General features: G+C 44.4%; 2 protein-coding genes across 4 annotated transcripts in view; one reads left to right on the top strand and one right to left on the bottom strand.

Annotated features, from left to right (window-relative positions):
* Positions 1–5,943, bottom strand: part of si:ch211-11k18.4 — an 11,718-nt gene extending 5,775 nt beyond the window's left edge. Inside the window, exons 1-8 of one of the 3 annotated variants that reach the window (XR_004796471.1) lie at positions 5,748–5,943; positions 4,880–5,170; positions 4,610–4,699; positions 3,970–4,056; positions 3,768–3,879; positions 3,392–3,538; positions 3,215–3,299; positions 2,933–3,074 (exon numbers count right to left, since the gene is read on the bottom strand). Coding sequence is in view for 2 of the 3 variants with exons in the window: in XM_035654661.1 (XP_035510554.1) it covers positions 968–1,085 (118 nt within the window). In the remaining variant the exon portion in view is untranslated. Of the gene's footprint in view, positions 1–967; positions 1,438–2,932; positions 3,075–3,214; positions 3,300–3,391; positions 3,539–3,767; positions 3,880–3,969; positions 4,057–4,609; positions 4,700–4,879; positions 5,171–5,747 lie in introns of those variants that run through there. The other 2 variants (XM_035654662.1, XM_035654661.1) reach the window with 2 other exon arrangements.
* Positions 5,944–6,492: 549 nt separating this feature from the next.
* Positions 6,493–10,338, top strand: part of mapk3 (mitogen-activated protein kinase 3) — a 10,274-nt gene continuing 6,428 nt past the window's right edge. Inside the window, exons 1-3 of the mRNA XM_035654660.1 lie at positions 6,493–6,923; positions 8,380–8,562; positions 10,106–10,295. Of these exons, the coding sequence (XP_035510553.1) occupies positions 6,715–6,923; positions 8,380–8,562; positions 10,106–10,295 (582 nt within the window). The 5' untranslated portion in view covers positions 6,493–6,714. The remainder of the gene's footprint in view (positions 6,924–8,379; positions 8,563–10,105; positions 10,296–10,338) is intronic.

Raw genomic sequence — 10,338 nt, 5'->3', positions numbered from 1 at the left:
AGGCAGTGGTGCTTATGGAACTCCTGGAAGAGACTTGTTTCAAGCATACAAAGTACGCGACTGTCCCCTGAACTAGCTTAATAACAGCCAGCTGCCTTTGCTGTTGAATCGCCCCGGTCCCTACTGAAACGACCTCGGCACGTCGTCAGCTAGGAGCGGCTTTTGTCGCACAGGTTTGGGTAATTGTAAGTTCTTCCGTTGAAGTCTAGTGTAGCGTCCCATTCATGTGCACAAATGACACGGTTTTTTCTTTCAGCCACACACTTATTATACGAATAACACAGTGGACAATGAACAGAATTTTTTTGTGAATTAAATGTGTGTTTCCATAGTTATATTATCATTATTCATATCATTTATTAGTTAATTGGCCCTTAAGTTGCTCTTCTTGTCAAATGAATCTTCAATTTTTATTGGTTTTGTAGTAACTTTGGTTCATTGGTTTTTAATCAAGTCAAGAGTGTGTGTGTGTGTGTGTGTGTGTGTGTGTGTGTGTGTATCTAACAAACATCCAGCTGGAGCCATCATGCTGATTTCCATTTGTGTGAGCAGAAAATGGCCTCAGACATTAGGAGCATTTATTCTTTAACAGAGAAAGCATGCATGGCATTTTTTAATATTGCTGCACCATTTTATGGGTTCCCAGAATCCCTTTCTCTTGTGAGCTAAACAACTACAGGACTACTTAAAAAGTATACTACAAAACCCTTGTGCCTGAGTCGGTGACTCATCATTAATTAATAACTTCACAAAGCTAAGCTGCTCGTGTAGTTAGCATCAACGTCAATGAGAAGATCAATCCGTGGTAGCTAACGGTGGCTAACGTTAGCCGCCTGCATCACTCAGAGCTAACGGTACTTAACGTTACTAAGTTAGCCAACTCCCGGTCAGCAAACTGATAGTTAGTTTAACTGTATTAGCAGATAGGTGAGTGCTGGGGCTACTTCCAGGGAGGCTGCCAACTCACCACTGTCGGGATCCGTGTACAGTTGATGACAATCCCGCAAGATGCGCTCATCGCAGGACACACCGCCGGTTAGGGAGTCTGCGTTTGCGGCACTTCGGTTCTTGATTTTCCCGGACATTGTTAGGCAGTGGTGCTTACTGAACTCCTGGAGAGACTTGTTCAAGCATCCAAAGTCCGCGACTGTCTGAACTAGCTAATAAAGCAGGCTTGCCTTGTTTGAATCGCCCCGGTCTACTGAAACGTACCTCGGCCACGTCGTCAGCTAGAGCGGCTTTTGTCGCACAGGCTTTTGGGTAATGTAGTTCTTCCGTTGAATCAGTGTAGCGTCATTCATGTGCAGCACATGACAGGGATTTTTCTTCAGCCACACACTTAACTTAATACGAAAATAACACAGTGGACAATGAACAAATGTTTGTTTGTGAAATTAAATGTGTGTTTCCATAGTTATATTATCATTATTAGTATCATTATTAGTATATTGCCCATTAAAAGTTGTCCTTTTGTCAATGGAATCCTTTCATTTTTATTGGTTTTGTAGTACTTTATACATCTACAGCTTTGCGTAATCATTTCTGAATACACATATTGTATGAGGGGAAAATGCACAAATCAACTCAAAAACGGAAATTCAGTGCAAGATTAGTAAGTGGACACCTCCGGGTTCATTTTCACATTATAGCATACAGAGACAATCCAATCAGCAAAGCTGCATGTGTAACATCAATAATAATATTGAAACCAAATTTGTTTCACTTCTCGAAGTGTCTCATTCTACCATCTACTCATTTTTGTCTTACAATAATCACAAGCCAATATCACTCGTTAATAAGAACTCTGGAGGCAAAGGTTAGATGGTTTTGTGAAACTGACTGAAATGTGGATGGGAAATACTCTCCCTTCCTGCAACAATAAATTATATTAGTGCTCCTACTATAAATGCTCTAGTGGAGCTGGGAGAACTGGGAACAGTAAATCCTCACCACACACAGCTACTGGTATCATACCTTAATACAATTTCATGTCATGCAGGCAAATAAAAAAGGCCTGATAGTATTTGTGGCGCCTCCTAGACCTGTTGTGAACCTAATTCAACTAAGTTTTCCTTGATGATAGAAGCGTCCATGTGTTAGTGTTTGCATCATGAATCCTAACAGATACAAACTATCTCATGTGTAACCCTCCATCCCTGCTTCATCACAAAGTATGCCCAGCAGTGAGATGACACGTACTGATGTGTTTCGTAAGGCAGGCTGTTGAGTGTGAAATGGCCTTTGCTTCCACCGTCTGTTACCACTTGAAAACATGTTCGTCCTCTAGCTTCAGCCTGTCTGTGCTCTGATTCAGTGGGCTGTGTGGGAAGCTCCAGGACATCTTAATATTATACTCGCATGTAAAGATCAAAGTGAGTCTACACTTTTTCATTTTGGTAGCCCCCCGCCCCCCCATTCACTCTTAAATTAATGTAGTACGTGTTATGATCAGCAGCTCATTGTGTCTGTTCTCACATGATCACAGTGGGTTAATGTGATCTTGTTAACATTGAATACATTAGCATAATTTGTGCCAGCAGGAATAACGTGGTGTGCCATTCAGCAGCGTCTTGGACAAAGCTCAACACGAGACTATAAAATGGTCTCATGTTGAGCTTTGTCCAAGCAGCGAGTCAAAAGCTTTATTCACGAAAACTGCAGCCAAGCTTTCAACCTGTTAGTTCATTCACTTCATAAGTTCTTCTTTATCAATCTAAAACATCATATTGCTGTATGTTGTACAGTGGACATGCGTACAAGTGTCAAACTAGGTGCATATAAGGCTTTCATAATTACAACTATGATTATTATGTTTAAATTAGTGAAGGAAGAATCACATTGGTTAGGTGCACTGTCAGTAAACAGAGAGCAATGTGTCTCTTAATGTTTCCTTCATCGTCATGTCAGAATAGAGTCTTTCATCCTTAGTTACCAGTGGGCCTTCCTCTCTTTGGCAACCAGCTCCAGGAAATCGGAATGACTTGCATAGAGCGGGAAGGACGAGTCAACATCAACCCACTGGACCTGTCCTGCGTCATCGCCAGCTTGCAGCGGCAGCTCGCTCACACTGTCGCCTGCAGTGACAACAAAGATATGTCATTACCCATCCGACACACCGCGCTATCTGTTGTCCCCAGAGACAAAATGGGGACTTATTATAGTCCCTAAGAACTACAAAAAGGAAAAAATAATCATTCTTCCTAATTACTGATACCTGAATCATCGTGGTAGTTGACAGCGACGGTCTCCATCCAAGCATTGTCAGTGTTTCTAGGATCATCCACATAGCCTTTAAAGACCTGAAGAAGAAAAGAGATGTTAGTTGTGCTCAAAGAGGCACTTGTTGACTAAAATGTGACAGTAAACAAGTGAGCGGGTGTCAGTTGCTGACCTGAAACCCTGTCGATTTGAAGAGTTTGGTGATGCGTTTGTGGATTTTTGCTCTCTCTGATGGCGGGACTGCCAACGAGTTCAATGCTTCTTCCGAGAACTCCCGCTGCAGCGTGAGAGAGACCTGCTCCCCTGGATCTACCATCCCCTACAAAACAAGCACACACACGCACAAATGAACAAGCAAGTCACAGAAACATCTTACATACCCAAAACCACTCAAACTGTCTTAGCTGTGGATTTTTTTTTGTTGTCCCTGAGTATTCTTGAATAGCTGTGTCTGAATGAAAAGCAAGGTAGCACAAGCTGGAGACACAAAGTAAATAACAACACACATCATCAATAAAGCTTGAAAAAGAAATGTATAAGCAACTGACCCCAGGAATGGCCCACTGCCCACAGTCTTTCCTCTTGATGGACACAAACTGCAGGATAGGCAGCTTGGAGACTGGGTGATGCATCTTTGCTCCTTTCGCATCTACTTTCCATCTAGGAGAGGGTGTTTTTTTAATTTATTTGATGAACTACTGTTAGTAAGTATCTGGATAATACCAATTTGTAAAGTAAAGAAAAAGTTACCTGCTGACGATGGGATCTGCCGCGTGATTGGGTCCCCATCGTCCCAGTAAACCTCTGCCAGTCAACCCTGTGCGTCCATGAGGATTTCTAAATGAGTCAAAAGCAAATTTGCAAATGGATTTATTTAAAATGTGTTAATAGTATTACTTTAAAAGCTCAAAATGAACATAACAGAACATAGAAACATAGAGCTTTGTAGACCAAGAAGAAGTGCTCACAGGCCTTCCCGGACCAGTCATCCTGACATGTTTGTGCATTAGCTTCATTAAGTATTGTCTTTGATATTAACATTTCATGAAATAGATCCTGGTAATGTGAAAGAGTTACTTATACTACTGATCCTTCTGAGAATCATCATACCGGACAACAGCTCTGTGCAGCTACAGCTAGATGTTAAATTAAAGAAGGAAGTTAGGAAAGTGTTTGCCAACACATTAGCGGAAATTCATTGGCTAATATACTCTTGTTAGGGTCATTTTGTCTTTGAGTCTATTTTCTACCCTTGAAAGCTTGGAAATGACTAAATGCACATGTGAACTACCTGTTTTTGAGCAAACCAATCCCATTGACAGTGACTGGTGCTATGTACACTTCAGGGAAACTCTGTAAGAACCATTTCTCCCGGTACTTGATAACTTACAGGGGCTTCCCCTTTTCCGTTTTGTAGCTGCCCTCAAAGCTCGTCCTGTCCACAGCACCATCCACAGTGTTGAACTGTGGAGAGAAGGAGCTGCGAAAAGAGCAGAAGTCATCGACACTGCCATGAATAAAGTACAACTGATCTTTAACAGTCAGAATGTCTCACAACAGCCAAATAACAAATATTTTGGACTATATAAGTCAAATTATATAGCTCCTTCAACATACAGTACACACCTTGACTCAGTGCAGTCAGGTATGTGTTGCTCACCCAATATCAGGATCCGCCCACGCTGGCTTCCGTAATACTGCTGGGTCAGTGTAGCTGACTGGATTATATTGCGGCCAGTCCTGGCTCCAGTGCACCTTGTCATCAGGCACGGGGAAACGCTTGATTTTGGACCCTGGATACTCGGGACATCTGGACTTGACATGAGGCGCCGCTGAGGATGGCATTGTCCACACACTGGTCACAAAGTGGTTACAGCAACTGGTACTGATGGGTCTGGTGGTATGACTGGTTCTGGTCAAAGGATGGGACAGTGAGCAGGAGACAGCTGGTCTGCAAGGAGGGAAATACGAGACGTGGAAATCCAGTAAGTCTCGCTCTGCCTTCCCTGCAGCAGCGTGGTCCCAGCCCTACTTCACATGCACAGCCTAAATCCTCTGTCACACACTGACAACACATATGTTCAGGAGGAAAACAAACTTCATTGATTGTCACCAGAGCATATCGTGACCGCAGGGTGAGAGCTACTGTTACACTGCAATACACATCTGTTGACTACATTAATAATGGTTCACTTTAAGACCTAACTCTGAATGATTATTTGTTGAATTTTGTTTGATATTGCATTTCCTACCCATGTGATATTCAATTCAATGGAAATCAAACTTAATAAAGTGCACATTTACATCAAAAACAGTTAGCTAAAGGTTGTCTACTGCATTACTGACTTCAATCACACTATCTCTGCTATCAGTGTCAGGGATCAATGGCTTCGACATTAATAGCTACTGCAGCACATCCCTACGTCTGCTTCTGGGTTGTAGTTTTAGCTTATAGCTGAAACTGTCATATAACGTAACATGGCCATAGCTTGTAGTTAATATTTTACAGCTAGCATTACAGTCCTTACCTAACTCCGGAGGGGCAGACGGTGTACGGCAGTCCGAAGAGAGTGAGCGTCAGACGAAGTGGGCCGATCCAGTCTCGTCGCAGAAGGTAATGTACCATTCCGTGAGGGAAATCGATCAACTGAGTTACAGCAACAACCACAACATGCAGCGCCAAGTAACCAGGAAGTACACCGCCCCGCGCCGTGACGTTTGCAAACGTGTGTGGCCACAGCAGTCGCACTCGTTTCCATGGTGATACGATTTCAGCGATTGGCGAATCTGTAAAATAACACAAATGATTCATGTGTTCGTTTTGATATTAATTTGACATTTCCCTATGTTTTAATACATTAATAGCTCGTGTGGCGCTTTGTTTAATCCCTCGTCTTTTTATAACGTTAATCGTGATATAAGAGTAAAGTACAGAAAGGCCTCACCTGTGGGCACAGTGCGAACATAACGTTAGTGAGCGCCACAAAGCGTACACAGCCATTTATAAGACAACACTCGGGGCAGACAGAGGGGGGTAACCACATGAAAATAACGATAAAATAACAATTTGATCATAAAGTGTTTTATTTCCGTCACAACAGGCAGCATGCAACATATTTCGTCACGCCCACTTGCTGCATGTTTATTCGACAGACTGCGCTTGTTTCGCTGTCACAGTGGAGAGGACTGGGCGGTGCCTGTAGTCAACTGACGCGACTCCGCCCACACAAGTCACCCCGGCGGACATATCTAACGCACCTGTGCTGCCGTAGTTTGGCACGCGCATTTACGCTCGGTGCTGAGACCAAATCCGCGCTCGTGCACTAAATCTATTTACTCCTCGGTAGTAGAGAGGGCCGTGATCGAGTCGCTCTGCTCCGTGAACCACACAATCCGCTCGGTTCAAGCCTCGGACTCACGTTAAAGCTTGCAGAGAGCGGCGGCGGTCCCTCGCTGACACACACTGACAGAGCAGGAGCGGTCCGGAGAGGAAGAATGGCGGATTCGAGCAGCACCGCAGCGGTCGGGGCCGCAGGCTCCAACAGCGCTGCTGCTGCCGGGGCGGCGGGCACGGTTGCGCAGGAAGGAGCGCCAGCACCCGGACCCAAGACCGGGTGCGAGTCGGTGAAGGGCCAGATGTTTGATGTGGGGCCCCGCTACACGAACCTGTCTTACATCGGGGAAGGGGCTTACGGGATGGTCTGGTGAGTTGTGCCTGTCTGTCGGTCTGTCTGTCTGTCGGGCCATCGTCTCTGTGTTGGAAGTGCTAGCTAACGTGAGCTGTTTATTAGCAAATACGAGTATCCAGCTAACCGTAGCTGCCGTGTTGGACAGGCGGCGGGCAGTGAGTGTGAGCGCAGTCACGATGTTTTGTAATTAAAACAGCAGCGCGACATTTTTAGACATTGTTGAGGCTCGGTCCATGTTGTGGTTAGCAGGTTAGCTGACGGAGCTACAGGCGTGGCTATGAGCTTTACAGGAAACCAGATCGGGAGTGATTGCGCAGGGCGCTGTTTGTTCTCCGATCACAAATCTTTTGCAGACTGCATTTGACCGCAAATTGTAGCTCCCTGTCTCTTTCGCCGTTTTACACGTCCAGCATCAACCTCCCTGTCTCACTAATCTCTACATGAACGCTGATGGCCGAACAGTGAGCCTGCAGCAGAGAATAAGAGAGGGATGTGTGAGTTGTAGCGAGGCCTTTCCTCGTGTTATCGCTGTATGTGATCTACAGCATTGTGTGGACGTGTTGAACAACCCTGTTGCACTTGACATCAATGCCTAGTCATTGCCATCGAGGCTGAACAGTGGACGCGATCAGATGTGACAGTCCTGCGTGTCAGTGCAAAGTGGATCATAGTGTGAGAGCCGGGCCCACACATCCATTTCAATCCCTTCCGTTTGCAAACAGCAGTGTGACAGCCCAGTGCTGTTCTGTTTGTGTCTTCTGGGTCATGTGACTGCATTGTTGCAGCGTTTGGTGTTTGTAAACATGATGAGTGCAATAAAAGCAATTGTGAGTTTAATTGTGTGATTTACACCAGCTCGTCATTAACCAGCTGCACAGATGTTTTCTTACAGATGTGATTTCAACCACTGCATCCATCCAGTGCTGTGTCGCTGTGTTTCAGCCACTGAGGAAGGTTCAGGAGCGTGTGAACATGCCCAGTTGATGCAGTGTGTTGTGCAATAAGAGAATACGCTTTTACTAAAAGGAAAGATGTGATGTAACGTGTTGTTCCTGTTTGTGTTTAAAAAAAAAAAAAAACCACATCTAGCTTGGAGGATTTTTCTCCCCCACAAAGGGCGATCAGCGATCAGTCATGGGTTTGATGGGGTTTCATAATTTGGGCCCCAAACACTACAGTAGATCCAAGGCTCCCATAAACACACCATTCACAGCTGCTCTCAGCGCTGCCTGGTCTCGATCTACTCTACACCTACACCTCACTGACACGGCACCTACACTCCGGCCTACACCTACAGTACTTCACGACATATTGCTGCAAAAAGAAGTGTCACATGTGCATCTCGGCAGTCTGCAACGCCCTTTTTGGAGCTCAGCATTAGCCCAGTTTCTGATACCGTCATTGTGTGTGAATTGTGCAGTGTGTAATATGAGACTTGTTTTGTGCTTCTTTCCACATCCACTTTATCCAGCTCCGCTCTGGACAACATGACAAACTCGCGCGTAGCCATCAAGAAAATCAGCCCATTTGAGCACCAGACGTACTGCCAGCGCACGCTGAGAGAAATCAAGATCCTGCTGCGTTTCCACCATGAGAATATCATCGGCATCAACGACATTCTCAGGGCACGGAACATTGACAGCATGAGGGATGTGTATCCTTTAATGTTTCACAGGAAGGGTCTCATTTATTCCCCAGACCTGGATTAAATCAAACTATTATACAGGATTAGACTGATTTTCATAAAAAGGTTTTCCAGCCGTAGCTTTTGCCAGTTAAAAGCATTTCACTTGTTGTGTCAGGTCACCACTACTGAGAAGAGAGAACACAGCGCAGTTGCTGTAATACTGTAGTGCACGCTCCAAATCAGGGTTTTTAAACAAAAGTTATTTTTTTTCACAAATCCTCTGAAGTTCTTTGATGAAAAAACACACAATAATTATAAGTGTTGCACTCACAAGGTGTTAATTTACACATCTGGTCATGTTGCATTCAATAACCTGTAGGAAAAGGCTGTGCCGTCACTTTATTGCAGCAGCTTTCTTCATGTTAGGTGTCTGCTTTTGAGTATTCTGCTGTGACTGCCTCTGACTTAAAAATGATTGAGGCAGAGTGTCCTTGTGGTGAGTTTAAACCAAACAAATAAACTAGGAGTTATTAATCCAGCTTTCACTCTCTTTACTCTCGCCATAGAGCTTCAATAATGCTGCTTGCCCAAGAGTTCAGTGGAACGATTAATAATAAGGAGAAATCCTTAAAGACAATAATGTTGCCTTTGACATTTATGGCTAGACGAGCTAAACTAAAAGCACGAATGTTAAATATAAACAGTTCATGTTTTGCATTGCTGGAGGTTACTGATAATTATTCTAAATTGCAGTTTATACATTGAGATTTCTGTAGTTTAATATCTATGGATGGAATTAAAGTAATTATAATTAATAATATGTTATTCTAAAGTTAAGAATGTCGCTCTGTGATGTCAAGGCAAACCTGTTGAACCTGTTTTTATACATATACCATACCTGGATGATCATTTGAGTATTCTGACTAGTTTATCTGGAAGATGTCTGCTGTTATCATTTACACACATCAACCTGAGCAACAGTAGTGACCATTTGCAGAGCAGCTAGCAACAGACTGTAGGCACGGCGGGTCAGTGAGTTGCTGCTGAGTTGCTGCTTTCTCTGTGAAAAGCCGCTTTGTCCGCTGAAACACGGAAAGAAAATGTGTGATGTCCTTGTGTTTGTGTCTGGTTTCCTTGTTTGATCTCTTTAGTTGCTCCACTTTGTCGTATTGTGTTGTCGCTAACTTGTGATGAATCCTGATTAGGGCAGATGAAACCAAATCCAGGGACTCAAACACCAGTTAGTGGTTCCACTCTGTATGTAGCTCAGCTGGTAGGTGGTCTTACATTTAAACAACACTGAGGAGACAAACGTCCTAGCTCTAGCCTAACATGTCCGTCAATCCAGGATGTAGAAAATGTATATACTGTTGTCATGGAGAAGCACTAATTAGCTCTATATCTCCCCCTTGAGGACTGATGTCTGCTACCCCCCGCTGGTGCAAGAGAGCGCACATCGAACATGAACAAGTTTGAACTCACTTTCAGAGCAGTCCTTTGTGTTTCTCCTGGTGTCAGTGGATACTGTCGGCCCTGTCGTTGTCCTCCTTGACCCCGTGCGTCCCTCCAGCTACATTGTGCAGACTCTGATGGAGACGGACCTGTACAAGCTGCTGAAGAGCCAGAGGCTGAGCAACGACCACGTCTGCTATTTCCTCTACCAGATCCTGCGAGGCCTCAAGTACATTCACTCAGCCAACGTGTTGCACCGTGACCTCAAGCCCTCCAACCTGCTCATCAACACCACCTGCGACCTCAAGGTCAGCGCACGCACACGAACACGTGCACACACACACACACACA

Source organism: Morone saxatilis, unplaced genomic scaffold (assembly GCF_004916995.1).
Source record: "Morone saxatilis isolate NCDOM2014 unplaced genomic scaffold, NCSU_SB_2.0 Contig14, whole genome shotgun sequence".
Lineage (NCBI taxonomy): Eukaryota > Metazoa > Chordata > Actinopteri > Moronidae > Morone > Morone saxatilis.
The sequence above is the reverse complement of the archived record's forward strand: the minus strand, read 5'-3'. Positions and strand labels throughout refer to the sequence as shown.